The sequence below is a fragment of the Lotus japonicus genome, chromosome 3 (assembly GCF_012489685.1).
Source record: "Lotus japonicus ecotype B-129 chromosome 3, LjGifu_v1.2".
NCBI lineage: Eukaryota > Viridiplantae > Streptophyta > Magnoliopsida > Fabales > Fabaceae > Lotus > Lotus japonicus.
The window spans coordinates 84,953,371-84,981,356 of NC_080043.1; the positions used below are offsets into that span (position 1 = coordinate 84,953,371).

The 27,986-nt window shown below is 40.3% G+C and overlaps 1 protein-coding gene across 1 annotated transcript; it reads left to right on the plus strand.

Annotated features, from left to right (window-relative positions):
* On the plus strand, positions 1-27,986 carry LOC130744897 (inactive poly [ADP-ribose] polymerase RCD1-like). The gene is made up of 7 exons (XM_057597057.1): positions 1-982; positions 25,192-25,213; positions 25,291-25,544; positions 25,872-25,987; positions 27,410-27,541; positions 27,621-27,680; positions 27,939-27,986. Exons 1-7 carry the CDS (start codon positions 1-3, stop codon positions 27,984-27,986), a joined length of 1,614 nt encoding a protein of 537 aa, XP_057453040.1.

A 27,986-nucleotide genomic window follows, 5' to 3' on the forward strand; every position in this document is an offset into this window, starting at 1 on the left:
ATGGAAGCTAGAATTACGTTGAAGCAAAAACAAGCTACTCATTGTGTTTCACGTTTAAATGGAGCTTCGCAACTAATGATGTGTCAAGATCCATTATTTGCATCACCTATTAGCAACATTGTCAACAAAATGAGATTGAATGATGATGAAAGCAAAATGACAATTATTCGGTCTTACAGTGGGCAATCATTTCTTAGGTATTATTTGTGCTATAAGAAGAGAGGAAGACCTGAACGTGTGATGTTCTATAATAAGGGTGAATGGATGGACTATCCTAAAGACATTGTTGAATTGGTTACGAATAATTTGGAAATAAATAAGACAATAGTGGAAATACAGTTAAATGGTCGTGATCTAATGTTAGATTTTTTACACATGTTTGAGATGAACTTGAAAAATGGTTTTCAACAACCCATTGCTTTCATTGATGAGGCACATGGTTGCTTTTTCCCTGAAGTACTTTCTACTCAGGATGAAGAATCTTATATATTCAAACATGAGGGTATGAAATTACATATTGATATCAAAGTGAATGTGATCGATGAATCCAAGTTGAGAGAGTGCAGGGGAGAGTCTCGTGCTTTAGTTGAGGAAGCTCAAGTAAAAGTTGTAAATAGGAAGGATAAAATGAATTACGCATATGTTGGTGAGTTAGGTTTAGATGCTCACAGTGAATCTGTACACGGGAAATTGGATTTGGATTTTGTACAAGAGTTGTTCCTTAATGGAATGATTAGTTTTGGTAGTACTAATTTTGAGATAATTGACACATATCGCTACTCGAGTGCATCATTGCAAGCCCGATTTGAGCTATTTCGGACTCAAACTAAAATTACAAAAGAATTCCATGAAGATGCTAATGTTCGATATGCTTGGCTTCCTTTTTCTGAACGAGAGTTATCTAAAATGGTGAAGCTTGGACTTGGACATTGTGCGCTATCTACAACCAAATGCACATATGGCGCCGGTGTTCTTCTTGCAGATGTTACTTGTGTAAGATCAAGTTTTGATCTAGTAGTACAACTCTATGTTTTGATGATTACAAGTTAACCTTTTGATATGAACAATTGTGGTACTCTAACGTGTTTTTCTGAGTGTGCTATTTACAGGCTCTGACCTCAACTCAATCTCACACAAATCAGAAGCACTGTGTATAAAGGGTAACCCAAGCAACGCTTTCGCATTCACCATGTTCAGTATGAATAGTGGAAAAGCTTCAGAAGTTCTGAAGCTATACAAACTCTGATGTGGACTCAGTCGCTAGAAGCTCTGAAGATCCAGAAGTTCTGATAACCAAGAAACACTGAAGGTTCAGATGTTCTGATGGTGTAGAAGACTCTGAAGATCCAGAAGCTGAATAGTGGAAACTCTGAAGTCCAGAAGCAAGAAACTCTGAAGGCCATGTTCTTCCCTCTGAGTTCAGAATCAGAAGATACAATGGTCAGAGGATCTGTGCTTTCCCTCTGACTCTGATCAACCGGCTTCACAAGTTCCAATATGAAGTATTCCCCTGATCAGAAGTCTCCTAGGTTAAAAGGTCAAGTCGCTATCCAAGTACAAAAGCAAGTGCACCTTCCTGACGACCTACCTAACGTTCTCAGCCACAGCAGAAGCTGGATTTTCCAGAACTGCCCTCCAACGGTAGCATTTCCCATTCAACGCTCAACCCTAATCCTTGGAGTATATATAGAGGCTGAAGATTGAAAGAAGCGGCTAGAAGAAAGAAACACATATACGCGCAAGACATATTCAAAATATTCTAAGCTTTCTTTCATCTGAAATTCATTGTGTTTACTATTAGCTTTTTAGAAGCAAATCTCTTGTAAACAATTCTTTGATAAACAGTTTGTTTAGTTCCTTTAGGAGATCAAGGTTGATCGGATCCTAGAGAAGACTAAGAGAGTGAATCTTAGTGTGAGCTAAGTCAGTGTAATTGTTAGTCACTTGTAGGTTTCAAGTGCAGTTGTAACTCTTACCTGATTAGTGGATTGCCTTCATTCTAAGAAGGAAGAAATCACCTTCACGGGTGGACTGGAGTAGCTTGAGTGATTTATCAAGTGAACCAGGATAAAATCCTTGTGTGCTTTTCTATCTCTTATCTTTAGCATTTAAGTTCTCGAAAGATTTGTCAAAATCTTTAAGGTGGAAGTTTTGTTCTGAAAACGTTATTCAAACCCCCCCTTTCTACCGTTTTTCATACCTTCAATTGGTATCAGAGCGCAAGTTCTGATTACCACACCTAACAGTGTTCAGTGATCCGGGCCGGTGTGAAAAACAATGGCTGCCACCACCAGTGAAACTCAAAGAGATGGTTACAACGCAAAGCCTCCTATGTTCGATGGTCAAAGGTTCGAATATTGGAAAGATAGACTGGAAAGTTTCTTTCTGGGTTTCGATGCAGATCTCTGGGATATTATTGTGGATGGCTATGAACGTCCAGTTGATGCAGATGGCAAGAAGATCCCAAGGTCAGAGATGACTGCAGATCAAAAGAAGCTGTACTCACAACATCACAAAGCAAGAGCAATTCTTCTAAGTGCTATTTCCTATGAGGAGTACCAGAAGATTACAGATCGTGAGTTTGCTAAAGGCATTTTTGAATCTCTGAAGATGTCTCATGAAGGAAACAAGAAAGTCAAAGAATCAAAGGCATTGTCTTTGATCCAAAAGTATGAATCCTTCATCATGGAGCCAAATGAGTCCATTGAAGAAATGTTCTCCAGATTTCAATTGCTTGTAGCTGGCATACGACCTCTCAACAAGAGCTACACAACAAAAGATCATGTCATAAGGGTCATCAGGTGTCTTCCTGAAAGTTGGATGCCTTTGGTGACTTCAATAGAGCTCACGAGAGACGTTGAGAATATGAGTTTAGAAGAACTCATCAGCATTTTGAAATGCCATGAGCTGAAACGCTCAGAGATGCAAGATCTGAGGAAAAAGTCCATAGCCTTGAAATCCAAATCTGAAAAGGCTAAGGTTGAGAAGTCAAAGGCTCTTCAAGCTGAAGAAGAAGAATCTGAAGAAGCATCAGAAGATTCTGATGAAGATGAGCTGACTCTGATCTCCAAGAGACTCAACCGCATCTGGAAGCACAGGCAGAGCAAGTTCAAAGGCTCTGGAAAGGCAAAAGGAAAGTATGAGTCCTCAGGCCAGAAGAAGTCTTCAATCAAGGAAGTCACATGTTTTGAGTGCAAAGAATCTGGGCACTACAAAAGTGATTGTCCAAAGTTGAAGAAAGACAAGAAGCCAAAGAAGCACTTCAAGACGAAGAAGAGTCTGATGGTGACATTTGATGAATCAGAGTCAGAGGATGTTGACTCTGATGGTGAAGTCCAAGGACTCATGGCAATTGTCAAAGACAAGGAAGCAGAGTCAAAGGAAGCTGTTGACTCTGACTCAGAATCAGAAGGAGATCCTAACTCAGACGATGAAAATGAGGTATTTGCTTCTTTCTCTACCTCTGAACTGAAACATGCTTTGTCTGATATCATGGATAAGTATAACTCTTTATTGTCTAAGCATAAAAAGTTGAAAAAGAACTTATCTGCTGTCTCCAAGACTCCTTCTGAACATGAGAAAATTATTTCTGATTTGAAAAATGAAAATCATGCTTTGGTAAATTCTAACTCTGTGCTTAAGAACCAGATTGCTAAGTTAGAAGAAATTGTTGCCTGTGATGCCTCTGATTGTAGAAATGAATCTAAGTATGAAAAGTCTTTTCAAAGATTCCTAGCTAAAAGCGTGGATAGAAGCTTAATGGCTTCAATGATCTATGGCGTAAGCAGAAATGGAATGCATGGCATTGGCTATTCTAAACCAATTAGAAATGAGCCCTCTGTGTCTAAAGCTAAATCTTTATATGAATGCTTTGTTCCCTCTGGTACCATATTGCCTGATCCTGTACCTGCTAAAGTTGCTAAAAACCCTCTTAAAAAGGGATCTTTCTCTATGACTAAATATCATGCAAACATTCCTTTAAAATATTATGTTGAGACACCCAAGGTGATCAGAACCTCTGGGGTAACTAACAAAAGAGGACCCAGAAAGTGGGTACCTAAGGACAAGATTATCTATGTTGCAGATATCCTTGATAGCTCCACTGAAAAACCAATCATGGTATCTGGACAGTGGATGCTCGCGTCACATGACGGGAGAAAAGCGTATGTTCCGAGAGCTGAAACTTAAGCCTGGAGGCGAAGTTGGCTTCGGAGGAAATGAAAAGGGTAAAATTATTGGTACTGGCACTATTTGTGTAGATAGTAGTCCATGCATTGATAATGTTTTATTGGTAGACGGCTTAACACATAACTTATTGTCTATAAGTCAATTAGCTGACAAGGGTTATGATGTTATATTCAATCAAAAGTCCTGCCGGGCTGTAAGTCAGATCGATGGCTCTGTTCTGTTTAACAGCAAGAGGAAGAACAACATTTATAAGATCAGATTATCAGAGTTGGAGGCTCAGAATGTGAAGTGCCTTCTGTCTGTTAATGAAGAGCAGTGGGTATGGCATAGACGGTTAGGGCATGCCAGTATGAGAAAGATTTCTCAGCTGAGCAAGCTAAACCTTGTCAGGGGCTTACCCAATCTGAAGTTCGCTTCAGACGCTCTTTGTGAAGCATGTCAGAAAGGCAAATTCACAAAAGTCCCTTTCAAGGCAAAGAATGTTGTCTCAACCTCAAGGCCGTTAGAACTTCTGCATATCGACCTTTTTGGACCAGTGAAAACTGAGTCTATAGGTGGCAAGAGATATGGGATGGTTATCGTTGATGACTATAGCCGCTGGACATGGGTAAAGTTTCTAACCCGCAAGGATGAGTCTCATGCTGTGTTCTCTACCTTCATTGCTCAAGTGCAAAACGAGAAGGCTTGTAGGATTGTGCGTGTCAGAAGTGACCATGGTTGAGAGTTTGAGAATGACAAGTTTGAGAGTCTGTTTGATTCCTATGGAATTGCACATGATTTCTCTTGTCCCAGAACTCCTCAACAAAATGGTGTTGTTGAGAGGAAGAACAGAACTCTTCAGGAGATGGCTAGAACCATGCTCCAAGAAACTGGCATGGCTAAGCACTTTTTGGCAGAGGCAGTAAATACAGCATGTTACATTCAGAACAGAATCTCTGTGAGACCAATTCTGAATAAGACTCCTTATGAATTGTGGAAGAACATAAAACCCAACATTTCTTATTTTCATCCTTTTGGCTGTGTTTGTTATGTTCTCAATACTAAGGATAGATTGCATAAATTTGATGCTAAGTCTTCTAAGTGTCTATTACTTGGTTATTCTGATAGATCTAAAGGTTTTAGATTTTATAATACTGATGCTAAGACTATTGAAGAATCTATTCATGTTAGATTTGATGATAAGCTTGACTCTGACCAGTCAAAGCTAGTTGAAAAGTTTGCAGATTTAAGCATTAATGTTTCTGACAAAGGCAAAGCTCCAGAGGAAGTTGAGCCAGAGGAAGATGAACCAGAGGAAGAAGCTGGTCCCTCTAACTCACAAACTCTGAAGAAGAGCAGAATCACTGCAGCTCACCCTAAGGAATTGATTCTGGGCAACAAAGACGAACCAGTCAGAACCAGATCTGCCTTCAGACCCTCTGAAGAGACCTTGCTGAGTCTGAAAGGATTGGTGTCCTTAATTGAACCCAAGTCCATAGATGAAGCTCTTCAGGACAAGGAGTGGATTCTGGCCATGGAAGAAGAATTAAATCAATTCTCCAAGAACGATGTTTGGAGCTTAGTGAAGAAGCCTGAGAATGTCCATGTTATTGGAACGAAATGGGTATTCAGAAACAAGTTAAATGAGAAAGGAGATGTAGTCAGAAACAAGGCAAGGCTAGTTGCTCAAGGCTACAGCCAGCAGGAAGGAATAGACTACACTGAAACATTTGCTCCGGTAGCAAGACTGGAGGCAATCAGACTGTTGATCTCCTTCTCAGTAAATCACAACATAGTTCTACATCAGATGGACGTAAAGAGTGCCTTCCTAAATGGTTATATCTCAGAGGAAGTCTATGTTCATCAACCCCCAGGTTTTGAAGATGAAAAGAAACCAGACCATGTGTTCAAATTGAAGAAATCACTCTACGGTCTGAAGCAAGCTCCCAGAGCATGGTATGAGAGACTTAGCTCATTCCTTCTGGAGAATGAGTTTGTAAGGGGTAAAGTAGATACAACTCTTTTTTGCAAGACTTATAAAGATGATATCTTAATTGTGCAAATTTATGTTGATGATATTATATTTGGTTCTGCTAATCAATCTCTATGCAAAGAATTTTCTGAGATGATGCAGGCTGAATTTGAGATGAGTATGATGGGAGAATTAAAGTACTTTCTGGGAATACAAGTTGATCAAACACCAGAAGGAACATATATCCATCAGAGCAAGTACACTAAAGAACTTCTGAAGAAGTTCAATATGCTGGAATCTACAGTGGCCAAGACTCCAATGCATCCTACATGCATTTTGGAGAAAGAAGATAAAAGTGGTAAAGTATGTCAGAAGCTCTATCGTGGAATGATAGGTTCACTTCTATACTTAACTGCATCTAGGCCAGACATATTATTTAGTGTTCACTTATGTGCTCGTTTCCAATCAGATCCAAGGGAAACCCACTTAACTGCTGTTAAGAGGATCCTAAGGTATCTGAAAGGCACCACTAACCTTGGCTTGATGTATAAGAAAACATCAGAGTATAAGCCTTCAGGTTATTGTGATGCTGATTATGCTGGAGATAGAACAGAGAGAAAAAGTACTTCTGGAAATTGTCAATTTCTGGGAAGCAATCTAGTCTCATGGGCAAGCAAGAGGCAATCAACCATTGCACTATCAACTGCAGAGGCAGAATATATCTCAGCAGCAATATGCAGCACTCAGATGCTCTGGATGAAACATCAGCTGGAGGATTATCAGATCCTTGAGAGCAATATCCCAATCTATTGTGATAACACTGCTGCAATCTCATTGAGTAAGAATCCTATCTTGCATTCAAGGACAAAGCACATTGAGGTAAAGTATCACTTTATTAGAGATTATGTACAGAAGGGCGTACTTCTTCTGAAGTTTGTTGATACTGACCATCAATGGGCAGATATCTTTACAAAGCCCTTAGCAGAGGATAGATTTAATTTTATTCTGAAAAATCTAAACATGGACTTTTGTCCAGAGTGAAGATGGATCAGAACCTCTGACTATGATACTTCTTGATCAGAAGATGTCTAGTCCAGAAGGTAACTCAATCAGAGTGTGTGTGCCCACTGGTACTGACTCTGAAGCTAAGACAACAACACGTGTGTCAGAATTTCTGATGCATAATTCCTTGTGCCCGTGTGACAGTCTGTTATGATTGCGTGTAGATATGCTTATCTCCTGTGTGTGATTGTGTATTTTACTGTTACTATCTATCTTTAATTTTCAACCGTTGATCTTAAAGTGCTTTTTGAATCAACAACGGTTATTTGATAAAACCCACTATACACACACGTTCTCGTTCACTTCCGGTTTTCACTCTCGCACTCTCTGCTTTTCAAAACCGCCTCTTTCTTGATTTCTCTCTCGATCTCTCTTCATCCTTCAAACTTCATCTTCTACCTCAAACCTTCAACCTCTTCAAAATGGTGAGACAAACCAGAAGATCTACTGCAGATGCACCTCAGTTCCCTCACATGGTAGTTGGTTTGGCAACGGGTCAAAGGGGCTCTGAGAACCCGGCACAAGAACAAGTTCAATCTCAAGAGCAGATTGTTCCAATTGCAGAACGGGGCTGTGCCGTTCACTGCGTATTTGCTCCTGAGGAACTCCAAGTCCTGGCAGAATGGAGATTCGACCTCGACAACCTGGCTGCAAATGGGTTTGATCTTCGTCCTGAAGTCCAAGCTCAAGGTTGGGGAAACTACTTCAACCGACTTCGAGGACCGGTGTATGAGAAGTTGGTCAAGGAATTCTGGAAGCACGCCGACTGCGATGATACTCAGGTGGTTTCTCACATTCTTGGAAGAAAGATCATCATCACTGAGAAGTCATTCGTGAATCTGCTAGGTGCAGACACTGCTTATGGGTATCGGTTCCAATTCACTGAGTCGAAGCTGAAACCCAGCACCAAAGACAAAATCAACCAGGCCCTGTACACCACCTTCAAACCGGGTAAGACGAGTTACAAGGTGATGGACCTTCACCCCAAACTCAGGATCTGGCACAAGATCCTACTCAACTGCATAAACCAGAGACCGAAGGGCAGTTCTCCAGACTACATCAACTTCAACCAGAAGGTGATGTTGTTCTTCATCCAAGATCAGGAGAAGATCTGCCTTCCCTACTTCCTGTTCTCCTACTTGAAGGAATGCATCCGGAAGTCTCGCACCACCGCCTCCATCAAGTCTGCGATCAAATATATCCCTTTTGGGAGGCTGCTCTCAGACTTTCTCCTTGTAAGCAACCTGGTGCAAGATCTGGTTAATGCTGGATGTGTAGAGGATCTGAGCACAATTGTCAGTGATGTCTTCACTGCAAACTCTCTGAAGAAGATGGGTTTGGTCCAGAAGAAGATTGCTCCTGCTCATGAAGACAAATCTTCTGAGATCAGAGGAAGAAGGATGCCTCTGAATGACTACCCACTGTGGACTCAAGCAGACAATCCTGAAGCCATCAGATGCTATGTTGAAGACCTCAGGGCTCAAGGATTCGAGATTGATCTTGATGATTTCTTCAGCAGACTGCCGCCAGCTCCAGAGTTTCCTTCTCCTCCCAAGAAGAAAGCTCAGAGGAAGATGGTTCTGGAAGAATCCTCTGAAGAATCTGATGTCCCTCTGGTCAAGAAGACAAAGAGAAAGCCTGATGATGGTGATGATAGTGATAGTGAGGATGGTCCTCCAAAGAAGAAGCAGAAGAAGGTCAGAATCGTGGTGAAGCCTACTCGGGTGGAACCAGCTGCTGCAGTGGTCAGAAGGACTGAACCTCCTGCCAGAGTGACTCGATCATCAGCACATTCAAGTAAGCCTGCACTTGCTTCTGATGATGATTTGAATTTATTTGATGCACTTCCTATTTCTGCCTTGCTTCAACACTCCTCAAATCCCCTCACTCCTATTCCTGAATCCCAGCCAGCCGCACAAACCACCACTCCACCACATTCCCCAAGATCTTCCTTCTTTCAACCTTCCCCTACTGAAGCACCTCTCTGGAATTTGCTTCAGAACCAACCCTCTAGGTCAGAAGATCCAACCTCTCTCATTACCATTCCATACGACCCATTATCTTCTGAACCCATCATCCATGACCAACCCGAGCCCAACCAAACAGAACCACAACCCAGAACGTCTGATCACTCTGCTCCCAGAGCATCAGCACGTCCTGCTGCCAGAACCACGGATACAGACTCTTCAACCGCCTTTACACCTGTATCCTTTCCAACCAATGTTGCTGATTCTTCTCCCTCCAATAACTCTGAATCTATTAGAAAATTCATGGAGGTTAGAAAAGAAAAGGTGTCTACCTTAGAGGAATATTACCTTACTTGTCAAAGCCCTAGGAGATATCCTGGCCCTAGACCTGAACGTCTAGTTGACCCAGATGAACCTATCTTGGCCAATCCCTTACAAGAGGCAGACCCCTTAGTTCAACAAGCTCACCCTGTCCCTGACCAACAAGAGCCCATTCAACCAGACCCTGAACCCGAACAATCAGTGTCTAACCAATCCTCGGTTAGATCACCTCACCCTCTGGTTGAAACTTCAGACCCTCACCTTGGAACCTCTGAACCCAATGCTCCCATGATTAACATTGGTTCTCCACAAGGTGCCTCTGAAGCTCATAGTAGCAATCACCCAGCCTCTCCTGCACCCAACCTCTCCATAATTCCCTATACTCACCTTCAACCCACATCTCTCTCTGAGTGCATCAATATCTTCTATCATGAAGCCTCCTTGAGGCTCCGCAATGTGCACGGTCAGACTGATCTCAGTGAGAATGCTGAAAATGTGGCTGATGAGTGGAACAATCTGAGCACTTGGCTAGTGGCTCAAGTTCCGATTATGATGCAGCTCCTGCATGCAGAGGGCAGTCAGAGCATTGAGGCTGCAAAGCAAAGGTTTGCTAGAAGGGTGGCTCTTCATGAACTAGAACAGAGAAATAAGCTTCTTGAAGCTATTGAAGAAGCCAAGAGAAAGAAAAAACAAGCAGAAGAAGCTGCACGTCAAGCAGCAGCTCAAGCTGAACAAGCCAGACTAGAGGCAGAGCGACTTGAAGCTGAGGCTGAAGCCCTTAGATGCCAAGCACTTGCACCAGTTGTGTTTACTCCTGCTGCTTCTGCTTCCATTCCAGATCCTCAAGCTGCTCAGAATGTTCCTTCCAGTTCTACTCAGACAAGCTCATCCAGACTCGACATCATGGAACAACGTCTTGACACTCATGAATCCATGCTGATTGAGATGAAGCACATGATGATGGAACTTCTGCGACGCACTGACAAACCTTAGTTTTAGGATCTCTTCTTTTTCTTCTTTTTCGTTACCTTTGTTTTCCTTTGTTAAACTCTGTTTCTTTTTATTTATTTATTCTCTTTTGTTCGTTTGTGATTATATATGCATAACTATATACTTATGTCACATATGTTTGCTAAACTCGTTTTATTCATAATTGTTTTGTGTTTACATCATATTTCTTTCCATCATATAATCTAGAATGGAGGATCTCTCCTCATTCTTCTGCACTCCTGGCGCTGCTCTGACCTATCCTTCTCCAGACGCTCCAGTACATGCTGGATGTTGCTGAGCCTAATCTTTAGCTCATCCCTCTCCAGAATCTCTTCTGAAGTCTTGAGCTTCTCTTCCAAACTCTCTTTCTCTTCCAGCAGCTTGAGTTCAAGCCGGCTGAGTTCTTGCACCTCCTCCACGAAGGCAAGAAATTCCTTCAGGTCTCTCTCCAACTCTGGACACAGGTCCTCTTCTAGCAGTGTCCGTGTTAGCTCCGCGATGGTCGTTGTACCCTCTGGATGCCTAATGTTCAGGAACAAGTCCTCTTCAAAGGCCTTCTTCCTCAACTCTTCTAGTGCTACGTTGTATGATGCCATTTTTTTTACTGAAAATTATTCGAGGTGTGAAGCTTACCTTTCTCTCCAACGCTTTTTATAGGCTTCACTTTCTCTCTGAAAGTTAATGCTCTTACAGTTTCTCGAGGTTAAGTTCTTGGTAACTGACCCTTCTATTTACTCACTTGACCGGTGGTAAACGTTCATCCCTTGCATTAACTCTTCTATTTATTTTCGCCTAACTCTGATTCTTACATCGTTTTCATTTTCTTTTAAACTTAGACCTTCTCTAAGGGGGAGTACCTTGTACTTCAAGCTAAGTTTTTCACACCCCAAGCTTTTTGCTTATGAAAAAAAGGGGGAGTAAACCCAGTTTTTGATGTGTAAGATGTGTTAGTGTGATTTATTTTTCTTTTGGAGATTTTAAGAGTTCCACCTTCATGACCATAGATGTGTCACTGGGCAAATACAAGGAATACATTTCACTTCTTCTGAAGTGATTCTAAGTTGACTCTGATACCCAAGACTCTGATACCTTGTCCATGACTCTGATCACTTATGCGCTCTGATTATTCGTTTTTCATCTATGTCATAAGCTTTTCACTCTGAACTCTTATATTTTTTAGCTCAGAATCTAGACTTTACTAACGTTTTCATCAAGTATTAGATTCAGGGGGAGCTAAGCTCAGAATCAAGCAGTGACTTGAATTCAGAATGAGCAAGATAAACTATTCACATCAGGATAAGTCTTATTCTATATCTCTAAACTCTGAGTGAATTCAGTTTAATGTTTAAGAATTGTTCATCAAAAATCTTAGTTTTGTCATCATCAAAAAGGGGGAGATTGTAAGATCAAGTTTTGATCTAGTAGTACAACTCTATGTTTTGATGATTACAAGTTAACCTTTTGATATGAACAATTGTGGTACTCTAACGTGTTTTTCTGAGTGTGCTATTTACAGGCTCTGACCTCAACTCAATCTCACACAAATCAGAAGCACTGTGTATAAAGGGTAACCCAAGCAACGCTTTCGCATTCACCATGTTCAGTATGAACAGTGGAAAAGCTTCAGAAGTTCTGAAGCTATACAAACTCTGATGTGGACTCAGTCGCTAGAAGCTCTGAAGATCCAGAAGTTCTGATAACCAAGAAACACTGAAGGTTCAGATGTTCTGATGGTGTAGAAGACTCTGAAGATCCAGAAGCTGAATAGTGGAAACTCTGAAGTCCAGAAGCAAGAAACACTGAAGGCCATGTTCTTCCCTCTGAGTTCAGAATCAGAAGATACAATGGTCAGAGGATCTGTGCTTTCCCTTTGACTCTGATGAACCGGCTTCACAAGTTCCAATATGAAGTATTCCCCAGATCAGAAGTCTCCTAGGTTAAAAGGTCAAGTCGCTATCCAAGTACAAAAGCAAGTGTACCTTCCTGACGACCTACCTAACGTTCTCAGCCACAGCAGAAGCTGGATTTTCCAGAACTGCCCTCCAACGGTAGCATTTCCCATGCAACGCTCAACCCTAATCCTTGGAGTATATATATATGTAAGATCAAGTTTTGATCTAGTAGTACAACTCTATGTTTTGATGATTACAAGTTAACCTTTTGATATGAACAATTGTGGTACTCTAACGTGTTTTTCTGAGTGTGCTATTTACAGGCTCTGACCTCAACTCAATCTCACACAAATCAGAAGCACTGTGTATAAAGGGTAACCCAAGCAACGCTTTCGCATTCACCATGTTCAGTATGAACAGTGGAAAAGCTTCAGAAGTTCTGAAGCTATACAAACTCTGATGTGGACTCAGTCGCTAAAAGCTCTGAAGATCCAGAAGTACTGATAACCAAGAAACACTGAAGGTTCAGATGTTCTGATGGTGTAGAAGACTCTGAAGATCCAGAAGCTGAATAGTGGAAACTCTGAAGTCCAGAAGCAAGAAACTCTGAAGGCCATGTTCTTCCCTCTGAGTTCAGAATCAGAAGATACAATGGTCAGAGGATCTGTGCTTTCCCTCTGACTCTGATCAACCGACTTCACAAGTTCCAATATGAAGTATTCCCCTGATCAGAAGTCTCCTAGGTTAAAAGGTCAAGTCGCTATCCAAGTACAAAAGCAAGTGTACCTTCCTGACGACCTACCTAACGTTCTCAGCCACAACAGAAGCTGGATTTTCCAGAACTGCCCTCCAACGGTAGCATTTCCCATGCAACGCTCAACCCTAATCCTTGGAGTATATATAGAGGCTGAAGATTGAAAGAAGCGGCTAGAAGAAAGAAACACATATACGCGCAAGACATATTCAAAATATTCTAAGCTTTCTTTCATCTGAAATTCATTGTGTTTACTATTAGCTTTTTAGAAGCAAATCTCTTGTAAACAATTCTTTGATAAACAGTTTGTTTAGTTCCTTTAGGAGATCAAGGTTGATCGGATCCTAGAGAAGACTAAGAGAGTGAATCTTAGTGTGAGCTAAGTCAGTGTAATTGTTAGTCACTTGTAGGTTTCAAGTGCAGTTGTAACTCTTACCTGATTAGTGGATTGCCTTCATTCTAAGAAGGAAGAAATCACCTTCACGGGTGGACTGGAGTAGCTTGAGTGATTTATCAAGTGAACCAGGATAAAATCCTTGTGTGCTTTTCTATCTCTTATCTTTAGCATTTAAGTTCTCGAAAGATTTGTCAAAATCTTTAAGGTGGAAGTTTTGTTCTGAAAACGTTATTCAAACCCCCCCTTTCTACCGTTTTTCATACCTTCAATTGGTATCAGAGCGCAAGTTATGATTACCACACCTAACAGTGTTCACTGATCCGGGCCGGTGTGAAAAACAATGGCTGCCACCACCAGTGAAACTCAAAGAGATGGTTACAACGCAAAGCCTCCTATGTTCGATGGTCAAAGGTTCGAATATTGGAAAGATAGACTGGAAAGTTTCTTTCTGGGTTTCGATGCAGATCTCTGGGATATTATTGTGGATGGCTATGAGCGTCCAGTTGATGCAGATGGCAAGAAGATCCCAAGGTCAGAGATGACTGCAGATCAAAAGAAGCTGTACTCACAACATCACAAAGCAAGAGCAATTCTTCTAAGTGCTATTTCCTATGAGGAGTACCAGAAGATTACAGATCGTGAGTTTGCTAAAGGCATTTTTGAATCTCTGAAGATGTCTCATGAAGGAAACAAGAAAGTCAAAGAATCAAAGGCATTGTCTTTGATCCAAAAGTATGAATCCTTCATCATGGAGCCAAATGAGTCCATTGAAGAAATGTTCTCCAGATTTCAATTGCTTGTAGCTGGCATACGACCTCTCAACAAGAGCTACACAACAAAAGATCATGTCATAAGGGTCATCAGGTGTCTTCCTGAAAGTTGGATGCCTTTGGTGACTTCAATAGAGCTCACGAGAGACGTTGAGAATATGAGTTTAGAAGAACTCATCAGCATTTTGAAATGCCATGAGCTGAAACGCTCAGAGATGCAAGATCTGAGGAAAAAGTCCATAGCCTTGAAATCCAAATCTGAAAAGGCTAAGGTTGAGAAGTCAAAGGCTCTTCAAGCTGAAGAAGAAGAATCTGAAGAAGCATCAGAAGATTCTGATGAAGATGAGCTGACTCTGATCTCCAAGAGACTCAACCGCATCTGGAAGCACAGGCAGAGCAAGTTCAAAGGCTCTGGAAAGGCAAAAGGAAAGTATGAGTCCTCAGGCCAGAAGAAGTCTTCAATCAAGGAAGTCACATGTTTTGAGTGCAAAGAATCTGGGCACTACAAAAGTGATTGTCCAAAGTTGAAGAAAGACAAGAAGCCAAAGAAGCACTTCAAGACGAAGAAGAGTCTGATGGTGACATTTGATGAATCAGAGTCAGAGGATGTTGACTCTGATGGTGAAGTCCAAGGACTCATGGCAATTGTCAAAGACAAGGAAGCAGAGTCAAAGGAAGCTGTTGACTCTGACTCAGAATCAGAAGGAGATCCTAACTCAGACGATGAAAATGAGGTATTTGCTTCTTTCTCTACCTCTGAACTGAAACATGCTTTGTCTGATATCATGGATAAGTATAACTCTTTATTGTCTAAGCATAAAAAGTTGAAAAAGAACTTATCTGCTGTCTCCAAGACTCCTTCTGAACATGAGAAAATTATTTCTGATTTGAAAAATGAAAATCATGCTTTGGTAAATTCTAACTCTGTGCTTAAGAACCAGATTGCGAAGTTAGAAGAAATTGTTGCCTGTGATGCCTCTGATTGTACTAATGAATCTAAGTATGAAAAGTCTTTTCAAAGATTCCTAGCTAAAAGCGTGGATAGAAGCTTAATGGCTTCAATGATCTATGGCGTAAGCAGAAATGGAATGCATGGCATTGGCTATTCTAAACCAATTAGAAATGAGCCTTCTGTGTCTAAAGCTAAATCCTTGTATAAATGCTTTGTTCCCTCTGGTACCATATTGCCTGATCCTGTACCTGCTAAAATTGCTAAAAACCCTCTTAAAAAGGGATCTTTCTCTATGACTAAATATCATGCAAACATTCCTTTAAAATATTATGTTGAGACACCCAAGGTGATCAGAACCTCTGGGGTAACTAACAAAAGAGGACCCAGAAAGTGGGTACCTAAGGACAAGATTATCTATGTTGCAGATATCCTTGATAGCTCCACTGAAACACCAATCATGGTATCTGGACAGTGGATGCTCGCGTCACATGACGGGAGAAAAGCGTATGTTCCGAGAGCTGAAACTTAAGCCTGGAGGCGAAGTTGGCTTCGGAGGAAATGAAAAGGGTAAAATTGTTGGTACTGGTACTATTTGTGTAGATAGTAGTCCATGCATTGATAATGTTTTATTAGTAGACGGCTTAACACATAACTTATTGTCTATAAGTCAATTAGCTGACAAGGGTTATGATGTTATATTCAATCAAAAGTCCTGCCGGGCTGTAAGTCAGATCGATGGCTCTGTTCTGTTTAACAGCAAGAGGAAGAACAACATTTATAAGATCAGATTATCTGAGTTGGAGGCTCAGAATGTGAAGTGCCTTCTGTCTGTTAATGAAGAGCAGTGGGTATGGCATAGACGGTTAGGGCATGCCAGTATGAGAAAGATTTCTCAGCTGAGCAAGCTAAACCTTGTCAGGGGCTTACCCAATCTGAAGTTCGCTTCAGACGCTCTTTGTGAAGCATGTCAGAAAGGCAAATTCACAAAAGTCCCTTTCAAGGAAAAGAATGTTGTCTCAACCTCAAGGTCGTTAGAACTTCTGCATATCGACCTGTTTGGACCAGTGAAAACTGAGTCTATAGGTGGCAAGAGATATGGGATGGTTATCGTTGATGACTATAGCCGCTGGACATGGGTAAAGTTTCTAACCCGCAAGGATGAGTCTCATGCTGTGTTCTCTACCTTCATTGCTCAAGTGCAAAACGAGAAGGCTTGTAGGATTGTGCGTGTCAGAAGTGACCATGGTGGAGAGTTTGAGAATGTCAAGTTTGAGAGTCTGTTTGATTCCTATGGAATTGCACATGATTTCTCTTGTCCCAGAACTCCTCAACAAAATGGTGTTGTTGAGAGGAAGAACAGAACTCTTCAGGAGATGGCTAGAACCATGCTCCAAGAAACTGGCATGGCTAAGCACTTTTGGGCAGAGGCAGTAAATACAACATGTTACATTCAGAACAGAATCTCTGTGAGACCAATTCTGAATAAGACTCCTTATGAATTGTGGAAGAACATAAAACCCAACATTTCTTACTTTCATCCTTTTGGCTGTGTTTGTTATGTTCTCAATACTAAGGATAGATTGCATAAATTTGATGCTAAGTCTTCTAAGTGTCTATTACTTGGTTATTCTGATAGATCTAAAGGTTTTAGATTTTATAATACTGATGCTAAGACTATTGAAGAATCTATTCATGTTAGATTTGATGATAAGCTTGACTCTGACCAGTCAAAGCTAGTTGAAAAGTTTGCAGATTTAAGCATTAATGTTTCTGACAAAGGCAAAGCTCCAGAGAAAGTTGAGCCAGAGGAAGATGAACCAGAGGAAGAAGCTGGTCCCTCTAACTCACAAACTCTGAAGAAGAGCAGAATCACTGCAGCTCACCCTAAGGAATTGATTCTGGGCAACAAAGATGAACCAGTCAGAACCAGATCTGCCTTCAGACCCTCTGAAGAGACCTTGCTGAGTCTGAAAGGATTGGTGTCCTTAATTGAACCCAAGTCCATAGATGAAGCTCTTCAGGACAAGGATTGGATTCTGGCCATGGAAGAAGAATTAAATCAATTCTCCAAGAACGATGTTTGGAGCTTAGTGAAGAAGCCTGAGAATGTCCATGTTATTGGAACGAAATGGGTATTCAGAAACAAGCTAAATGAGAAAGGAGATGTAGTCAGAAACAAGGCAAGGCTAGTTGCTCAAGGCTACAGCCAGCAGGAAGGAATAGACTACACTGAAACATTTGCTCCGGTAGCAAGACTGGAGGCAATCAGACTGTTGATCTCCTTCTCAGTAAATCACAACATAGTTCTACATCAGATGGACGTAAAGAGTGCCTTCCTAAATGGTTATATCTCAGAGGAAGTCTATGTTCATCAACCCCCAGGTTTTGAAGATGAAAAGAAACCAGACCATGTGTTCAAATTGAAGAAATCACTCTACGGTCTGAAGCAAGCTCCCAGAGCATGGTATGAGAGACTTAGCTCATTCCTTCTGGAGAATTAGTTTGTAAGGGGTAAAGTAGATACAACTCTTTTTTGCAAGACTTATAAAGATGATATCTTAATTGTGCAAATTTATGTTGATGATATTATATTTGGTTCTGCTAATCAATCTCTATGCAAAGAATTTTCTGAGATGATGCAGGCTGAATTTGAGATGAGTATGATGGGAGAATTAAAGTACTTTCTGGGAATACAAGTTGATCAAACACCAGAAGGAACATATATCCATCAGAGCAAGTACACTAAAGAACTTCTGAAGAAGTTCAATATGCTGGAATCTACAGTGGCCAAGACTCCAATGCATCCTACATGCATTTTGGAGAAAGAAGATAAAAGTGGTAAAGTATGTCAGAAGCTCTATCGTGGAATGATAGGTTCACTTCTATACTTAACTGCATCTAGGCCAGACATATTATTTAGTGTTCACTTATGTGCTCGTTTCCAATCAGATCCAAGGGAAACCCACTTAACTGCTGTTAAGAGGATCCTAAGGTATCTGAAAGGCACCACTAACCTTGGCTTGATGTATAAGAAAACATCAGAGTATAAGCTTTCAGGTTATTGTGATGCTGATTATGCTGGAGATAGAACAGAGAGAAAAAGTACTTCAGGAAATTGTCAATTTCTGGGAAGCAATCTAGTCTCATGGGCAAGCAAGAGGCAATCAACCATTGCACTATCAACTGCAGAGGCAGAATATATCTCAGCAGCAATATGCAGCACTCAGATGCTCTGGATGAAACATCAGCTGGAGGATTATCAGATCCTTGAGAGCAATATCCCAATCTATTGTGATAACACTGCTGCAATCTCATTGAGTAAGAATCCTATCTTGCATTCAAGGGCAAAGCACATTGAGGTAAAGTATCACTTTATTAGAGATTATGTACAGAAGGGCGTACTTCTTCTGAAGTTTGTTGATACTGACCATCAATGGGCAGATATCTTTACAAAGCCCTTAGCAGAGGATAGATTTAATTTTATTCTGAAAAATCTAAACATGGACTTTTGTCCAGAGTGAAGATGGATCAGAACCTCTGACTATGATACTTCTTGATCAGAAGATGTCTAGTCCATAAGGTAACTCAATCAGAGTGTGTGTGCCCACTGGTACTGACTCTGAAGCTGAGACAACAACACGTGTGTCAGAATTTCTGATGCATAATTCCTTGTGCCCGTGTGACAGTCTGTTATGATTGCGTGTAGATATGCTTATCTCCTGTGTGTGATTGTGTATTTTACTGTTACTATCTATCTTTAATTCAACCGTTGATCTTAAAGTGCTTTTTGAATCAACAACGGTTATTTGATAAAACCCACTATACACACACGTTCTCGTTCACTTCCGGTTTTCACTCTCGCACTCTCTGCTTTTCAAAACCGCCTCTTTCTTGATTTCTCTCTCGATCTCTCTTCATCCTTCAAACTTCATCTTCTACCTCAAACCTTCAACCTCTTCAAAATGGTGAGACAAACCAGAAGATCTACTGCAGATGCACCTCAGTTCCCTCACATGGTAGTTGGTTTGGCAACGGGTCAAAGGGGCTCTGAGAACCCGGCACAAGAACAAGTTCAATCTCAAGAGCAGATTGTTCCAATTGCAGAACGGGGCTGTGCTGTTCACTGCGTATTTGCTCCTGAGGAACTCCAAGTCCTGGCAGAATGGAGATTCGACCTCGACAACCTGGCTGCAAATGGGTTTGATCTTCGTCCTGAAGTCCAAGCTCAAGGTTGGGGAAACTACTTCAACCGACTTCGAGGACCGGTGTATGAGAAGTTGGTCAAGGAATTCTGGAAGCACGCCGACTGCGATGATACTCAAGTGGTATCTCATATTCTTGGCAGGAAGATCATCATCACTGAGAAGTCATTCGTGAATCTGCTAGGTGCAGACACTGCTTATGGGTATCGGTTCCAATTCACTGAGTCGAAGCTGAAACCCAGCACCAAAGACAAAATCAACCAGGCCCTGTACACCACCTTCAAACCGGGCAAGACGAGTTACAAGGTGATGGACCTTCACCCCAAACTCAGGATCTGGCACAAGATCCTACTCAACTGCATAAACCAGAGACCGAAGGGCAGTTCTCCAGACTACATCAACTTCAACCAGAAGGTGATGTTGTTCTTCATCCAAGATCAGGAGAAGATCTGCCTTCCCTACTTCCTGTTCTCCTACTTGAAGGAATGCATCCGGAAGTCTCGCACCACCGCCTCCATCAAGTCTGCAATCAAATATATCCCTTTTGGGAGGCTGCTCTCAGACTTTCTCATTGAAAGCAACTTGGTGCAAGATTTGATCAATGCTGGTTGCACAGAGGATCTGAGCACAATTGTCAGTGATGTCTTCACTGCAAACTCCCTGAAGAAGATGGGTTTGGTCCAGAAGAAGATTGCTCCTGCTCATGACGACACATCTTCTGAGATCAGAAGCAGACGGATGCCTCTGAATGACTACCCACTGTGGACCCAAGCAGACAATCCTGAAGCCATCAGATGCTATGTTGAAGACCTCAGGGCTCAAGGATTCGAGATTGATCTTGACGATTTCTTCAGCAGACTGCCGCCAGCTCCAGAGTTTCCTTCTCCTCCCAAGAAGAAAGCTCAGAGGAAGATGGTTCTGGAAGAATCCTCTGAAGACTCTGATGTCCCTCTGGTCAAGAAGACAAAGAGAAAGCCTGATGATGGTGATGATAGTGATAGTGAGGATGGTCCTCCAAAGAAGAAGCAGAAGAAGGTCAGAATCGTGGTGAAGCCTACTCGGGTGGAACCAGCTGCTGCAGTGGTCAGAAGGACTGAACCTCCTGCCAGAGTGACTCGATCATCAGCACATTCAAGTAAGCCTGCACTTGCTTCTGATGATGATTTGAATTTATTTGATGCACTCCCTATTTCTGCCTTGCTTCAACACTCCTCAAATCCCCTCACTCCTATTCCTGAATCCCAACCAGCCGCACAAACCACCTCTCCACCACATTCCCCAAGATCTTCCTTCTTTCAACCTTCCCCTACTGAAGCACCTCTCTGGAATTTGCTTCAGAACCAAACCTCTAGGTCAGAAGATCCAACCTCTCTCCTTACCATTCCGTACGACCCATTATCTTCTGAACCCAACATCCATGACCAACCCGAGCCCAACCAAACAGAACCACAACCCAGAACGTCTGATCACTCTGCTCCCAGAGCATCAGCATGTCCTGCTGCCAGAACCACGGATACAGACTCTTCAACCGCCTTTACACCTGTATCCTTTCCAACCAATGTTGTTGATTCTTCTCCCTCCAATAACTCTGAATCTATTAGAAAATTCATGGAGGTTAGAAAAGAAAAGGTGTCTACCTTAGAGGAATATTACCTTACTTGTCCAAGCCCTAGGAGATATCCTGGCCCTAGACCTGAACGTCTAGTTGACCCAGATGAACCTATCTTGGCCAATCCCTTACAAGAGGCAGACCCTTTGGTTCAACAAGCTCACCCTGTCCCTGACCAACAAGAGCCTATTCAACCAGACCCTGAACCCGAACAATCAGTGTCTAACCAATCCTCGGTTAGATCACCTCACCCTCTGGTTGAAACTTCAGACCCTCACCTTGGAACCTCTGAACCCAATGCTCCCATGATTAACATTGGTTCTCCACAAGGTGCCTCTGAAGCTCATAGCAGCAATCACCCAGCCTCTCCTGCACCCAACCTCTCCATAATTCCCTATACTCACCTCCAACCCACATCACTCTCTGAGTGCATCAATATCTTCTATCATGAAGCCTCCTTGAGGCTCCGCAATGTGCACGGTCAGACTGATCTCAGTGAGAATGCTGAAAATGTGGCTGATGAGTGGAACAATCTGAGCACTTGGCTAGTGGCTCAAGTTCCGATTATGATGCAGCTCCTGCATGCAGAGGGAAGTCAGAGGATTGAGGCTGCAAAGCAAAGGTTTGCTAGAAGGGTGGCTCTTCATGAACTAGAACAGAGAAATAAGCTTCTTGAAGCTATTGAAGAAGCCAAGAGAAAGAAAGAACAAGCAGAAGAAGCTGCACGTCAAGCAGCAGCTCAAGCTGAACAAGCCAGACTTGAGGCAGAGCGACTTGAAGCTGAGGCTGAAGCTCTTAGATGCCAAGCACTTGCACCAGTTGTGTTTACTCCTGCTGCTTCTGCTTCCAATCCAGATCCTCAAGCTGCTCAGAATGTTCCTTCCAGTTCTACTCAGACAAGCTCATCCAGACTCGACATCATGGAACAACGTCTTGACACTCATGAATCCATGCTGATTGAGATGAAGCAAATGATGATGGAACTTCTGCGACGCACTGACAAACCTTAGTTTTAGGATCTCTTCTTTTTCTTCTTTTTCGTTACCTTTGTTTTCCTTTGTTAAACTCTGTTTCTTTTTATTTATTTATTCTCTTTTGTTCGTTTGTGATTATATATGCATAACTATATACTTATGTCACATATGTTTGCTAAACTCGTTTTATTCATAATTGTTTTGTGTTTACATCATATTTCTTTCCATCATATAATCTAGAATGGAGGATCTCTCCTCGTTCTTCTGCACTCCTGGCGCTGCTCTGACCTATCCTTCTCCAGACGATCCAGTACATGCTGGATGTTGCTGAGCCTGATCTTTAGCTCATCCCTCTCCAGAATCTCTTCTGAAGTCTTGAGCTTCTCTTCCAAACACTCTTTCTCTTCCAGCAGCTTGAGTTCAAGCCGGCTGAGTTCTTGCACCTCCTCCACGAAGGCAAGAAATTCCTTCAGGTCTCTCTCCAACTCTGGACGCAGGTCCTCTTCCAGCAGTGTCCGTGTCAGCTCCGCGATGGTAGTTGCACCCTCTGGATGCCTGATGTTCAGGAACAAGTCCTCTTCAAAGGCCTTCTTCCTCAGCTCTTCTAGTGCTACGTTGTATGATGCCATTTTTTTTTACTGAAAATTATTCGAGGTGTGAAGCTTACCTTTCTCTCCAACGCTTTTTATAGGCTTCACTTTCTCTCTGAAAGTTAATGCTCTTACAGTTTCTCGCGGTTAAGTTCTTGGTAACTGGCCCTTCTATTTACTCACTTGACCGGTGGTAAACGTTCATCCCTTGCATTAACTCTTCTATTTATTTTCGCCTAACTCTGATTCTTACATCGTTTTCATTTTCTTTTAAACTTAGACCTTCTCTAAGGGGGAGTACCTTGTACTTCAAGCTAAGTTTTTCACACCCCAAGCTTTTTGCTTATGACAAAAAGGGGGAGTAAACCCAGTTTTTGATGTGTAAGATGTGTTAGTGTGACTTATTTTTCTTTTGGAGATTTTAAGAGTTCCACCTTCATGACCATAGATGTGTCACTGGGCAAATACAAGGAATACATTTCACTTCTTCTGAAGTGATTCTAAGTTGACTCTGATACCCAAGACTCTGATACCTTGTCCATGACTTTGATCACTTATGCGCTCTGATTATTCGTTTTTCATCTATGTCATAAGCTTTTCACTCTGAACTCTTATATTTTTTAGCTCAGAATCTAGACTTTACTAACGTTTTCATCAAGTATTAGATTCAGGGGGAGCTAAGCTCAGAATCAAGCAGTGACTTGAATTCAGAATGAGCAAGATAAACTATTCACATAAGGATAAGTCTTATTCTATATCTCTAAACTCTGAGTGAATTCAGTTTAATGTTTAAGAATTGTTCATCAAAAATCTTAGTTTTGTCATCATCAAAAAGGGGGAGATTGTAAGATCAAGTTTTGATCTAGTAGTACAACTCTATGTTTTGATGATTACAAGTTAACCTTTTGATATGAACAATTGTGGTACTCTAACGTGTTTTTCTGAGTGTGCTATTTACAGGCTCTGACCTCAACTCAATCTCACACAAATCAGAAGTACTGTGTATAAAGGGTAACCCAAGCAACGCTTTCGCATTCACCATGTTCAGTATGAACAGTGGAAAAGCTTCAGAAGTTCTGAAGCTATACAAACTCTGATGTGGACTCAGTCGCTAGAAGCTCTGAAGATCCAGAAGTTCTGATAACCAAGAAACACTGAAGGTTCAGATGTTCTGATGGTGTAGAAGACTCTGAAGATCCAAAAGCTGAATAGTGGAAACTATGAAGTCCAGAAGCAAGAAACTCTGAAGGCCATGTTCTTCCCTCTGAGTTCAGAATCAGAAGATACAATGGTCAGAGGATCTGTGCTTTCCCTCTGACTCTGATCAACCGGCTTCACAAGTTCCAATATGAAGTATTCCCCTGATCAGAAGTCTCCTAGGTTAAAAGGTCAAGTCGCTATCCAAGTACAAAAGCAAGTGTACCTTCCTGACGACCTACCTAACGTTCTCAGCCACAGCAGAAGCTGGATTTTCCAGAACTGCCCTCCAACGGTAGCATTTCCCATGCAACGCTCAACCCTAATCCTTGGAGTATATATAGAGGCTGAAGATTGAAAGAAGCGGCTAGAATAGAAGAAGTAATATACACGCGCAAGACATATTCAAAATATTCTAAGCTTTCTTTCATCTGAAATTCGTTGTGTTTACTATTAGCTTTTTAGAAGAAAATCTCTTGTAAACAATTCTTTGATAAACAGTTTGTTTAGTTCCTTTAGGAGATCAAGGTTGATCGGATCCTAGAGAAGACTAAGAGAGTGAATCTTAGTGTGAGCAAAGTCAGTGTAATTGTTAGTCACTTGTAGGTTTCAAGTGCAGTTGTAACTCTTACCTGATTAGTGGATTGCCTTCATTCTAAGAAGGAAGAAATCACCTTAACGGGTGGACTGGAGTAGCTTGAGTGATTTATCAAGTGAACCAGGATAAAATCTTTGTGTGCTTTTCTATCTCTTATCTTTAGCACTTAAGTTCTCGAAAGATTTGTCAAAATCTTTAAGGTGGAAGTTTTGTTCTGAAAACGTTATTCAAACCCCCCCTTTCTACCGTTTTTCATACCTTCAATAGAGGCTGAAGATTGAAAGAAGCGGCTAGAAGAAAGAAACACATATACGCGCAAGACTTATTCAAAATATTCTAAGCTTTCTTTCATCTGAAATTCATTGTGTTTACTATTAGCTTTTTAGAAGCAAATCTCTTGTAAACAATTCTTTGATAAACAGTTTGTTTAGTTCCTTTAGGAGATCAAGGTTGATCGGATCCTAGAGAAGACTAAGAGAGTGAATCTTAGTGTGAGCTAAGTTAGTGTAATTGTTAGTCACTTGTAGGTTTCAAGTGCAGTTGTAACTCTTACCTGATTAGTGGATTGCCTTCATTCTAAGAAGGAAGAAATCACCTTCACGGGTGGACTGGAGTAGCTTGAGTGATTTATCAAGTGAACCAGGATAAAATCCTTGTGTGCTTTTCTATCTCTTATCTTTAGCATTTAAGTTCTCGAAAGATTTGTCAAAATCTTTAAGGTGGAAGTTTTGTTCTGAAAACGTTATTCAAACCCCCCCTTTCTACCGTTTTTCATACCTTCAACTTGCCCATATGCCAGGTTAGTTTTTATATGATCTTTGAAAAATAACATCTTTTACATACTAATAAAAGAATTAAAAAATTTCATATTTACAGTGCACGTTATTGTGACATTGACAAAAATGGTGTTCGACACTTAGTCCTTTGTCGTGTCATAATGGGGAACATGGAGCCTATTCGTCCTGACATTGCCCCTGACACTACCCAGTTTCAACCCAGTAGCCCTGAATATGATAATGGGGTGGATAGTATCCAATGCCCAAGATACTATATAGTGTGGAGTATGAACATAAACACTCACATCTATCCAGAATTTATTGTCAGTTTCAAGGTCTCTAGAGATTTTGAAGGTAATATACATTGTTCCTTTAGTTTATTTTTATATTTTATTTTTGTATATTTGTTATTGACATAATTTTTCGTTTGGTATGATGTAATTAGTATTGAATGAGTTTATCAATTGAAAACTAGTTTTTTATTGCCTCTATTTGGATAAAAAAAAAATCTAAAAGATTTTGGTATAAGGAATAAGAATTTCGTCCATAAAATTTTATCTCCTCGTGATTGAGCTCTCATACATTGAACAGATGGGTAATTTCACTATGGTTCAATGAAACAACCAGTCATTCATGCTGCTAATATGTATGGTAATACATGATGTTTTGTTTAATTTACAGGCCATTTTTGTGGAATTGTGGGAAAGAATGATGTTTACGGTGCCAATTCTTATGGGGCCAATTCAACTAGTCATAGTTTCGGTGACAAGTTACAATCATCCTCTTCAGTGGAAAGTGTAAGTTACTTGATGAAATTTTCATTTTATATTTTTTCATGATTTCAAATGCAATGTTAATACGAAATTTTTGGCTACTTCTCTCATCTAAGAATGCTTTCACATTTTTACCTAGTATTTAAATATTTTTTCTTCAAATTTTAATTTCTCTTTATGATAAAGATGATGTGGTTGTTTTTCACAAAAAATTCAAAAGTTCCTAGCTCGATATACTTTTACTTTGTGCAAGAAGTTATGGGCGGAACCGGTAAATATGTCGCCAATTTTTAAGGATATGATTATATAAACATTTTTTTATGTTACTGGACACACCTAATGCTTCTCAACCTTAACAGTGTGTTTGGTTTAGTGGAAAGGAAATGGAAAGATTGTTGATGGAAAGAAAACTACCCTAAAACTTTTCTTTCCATAATTCCATTGATTGGTTGCACTTTTAAAGGGGAGGGAAAGAACACTTTTTGTGAATTTAATTGGAAAGATCAATTTGCCCCTGTTTCAAAATTAAACAAGTTCTGTGTACCAATTTTTTTTGTCAAGGTTTTTTTTTTTGAAACATTTGTCAAGGTTGCATATATCATATTAAAGTGACTTGTTAACGTGTAAAAACTACTAATATTAATATCAACTTAGATGCTATTGTTTCTTTTTGGTACGATGAGATTATTTTCTTCTTAATTATGTCTGAGATTTGATTTGATATTGGCTATCCAATCTACTATCTTTTACATATTAATGTATGATATTAATAATATATCGCATATAATGTATAGTGTTGATCTATATTTTTTCTTCAATGTATTTATATATCGTATATAAATGCTAGAAGCATTTACGATAGTTTTTTTTTCTTACAGCTCTCAAATTATGTGCATAGTTTGAATTTTCATAAAATAATACGGATTACAATGGCCAGTAATATTTTTCTTATTTAATATTTTGTTATTTTTGCCTTCTATTGGAAGATAAAAATATGAAAGAATATCATTTATTTAATAAAATTTCTTTAAAATATATTTATTTTATTTTATTAAGGGTATTTAAGTCATTTCACAATTATATCTTCTTTCTTTCCTCTCCCTATCAACCAAATCAATCACGAGAAAAGAAAAAATTTCACTTTCTTTCCTTTCGTTTCTCTCAAATCAAACAACTTAAATAATCCTCTCACTTTCCTTTCCCCTTCTTTCATTTCTCTTTCTTTCCTTCCACTTTTCTTTCCACTCCCTTTCTTCTCTAACCAAACACACCCTAAGAAATGTATCTATTTATGTGTGAGGTTGGTTGCGTGATTAACATATTCAAATGTTGGTGCACAATTCTTGCAGTGACTTTGTGCTATTTAGATTTTTCTACTGGTTTTAAATCCTATAATGTTTAGTTTTAATGTATACATTATGAACTCTTTTCTATTGTGCGATACAGCAGGGAATAACTGCCATTAGGATTGCTAGCAGCCTAAAAATTCCAAAATCTCCTTGGCTGCCTTTTCCTATGCTTATTGGTGTTTCTTCTAGTGATATGAGTCTTATTATAGCGTATCATGAATTATACAAGGTATTTTCAATAGATCTTATTCTTTCAAGTCTGTCTTCATTGGTGAAATGTCTCTAATATATCATGTCATTTTTTTCAGGCCAAACAAATTTCCCGTGATGATTTTGTGAAGGAGTTGAGATTAATAATAGGAGATACCGTATTAAGAGCTACAATAATAAGTCTTCAATTTCGGGTACAATATTTTTCTGACAAAAATTTGATTTGACTTTTTAAATTATTGTGCTTGTGCATTGTCTTATGTAATGGTCATACTAGCTACTTCCCATAGGAAATTATTTGTTAAGTATGATATGTTATAATTTTCATATATTTTAAAAACGAATGGAAAAATACTACGTGTAGTCTTCTGGGTTATCTGATAATGCCTCTTAAATGTTTATATTGTTGCTTTCAGATACCATCAAATCGCGAATTGGAAGCCTCAAACCAAAATGAAGGCTGA

What these genes read in the sequence shown, in the direction of transcription:
- LOC130744897 (XM_057597057.1), top strand. Translation starts at nt 1, where the DNA reads ATGGAAGCTAGAATTACGTTGAAGCAAAAACAAGCTACTCATTGTGTT. An exon ending in CGCCGGTGTTCTTCTTGCAG is followed by an intron (nt 983 to 25,191) that starts ATGTTACTTGTG and finishes CGTTTTTCATAC; the next exon opens with CTTCAACTTGCCCATATGCC. An exon ending in GATTAATAATAGGAGATACC is followed by an intron (nt 27,681 to 27,938) that starts GTATTAAGAGCT and finishes TGTTGCTTTCAG; the next exon opens with ATACCATCAAATCGCGAATT.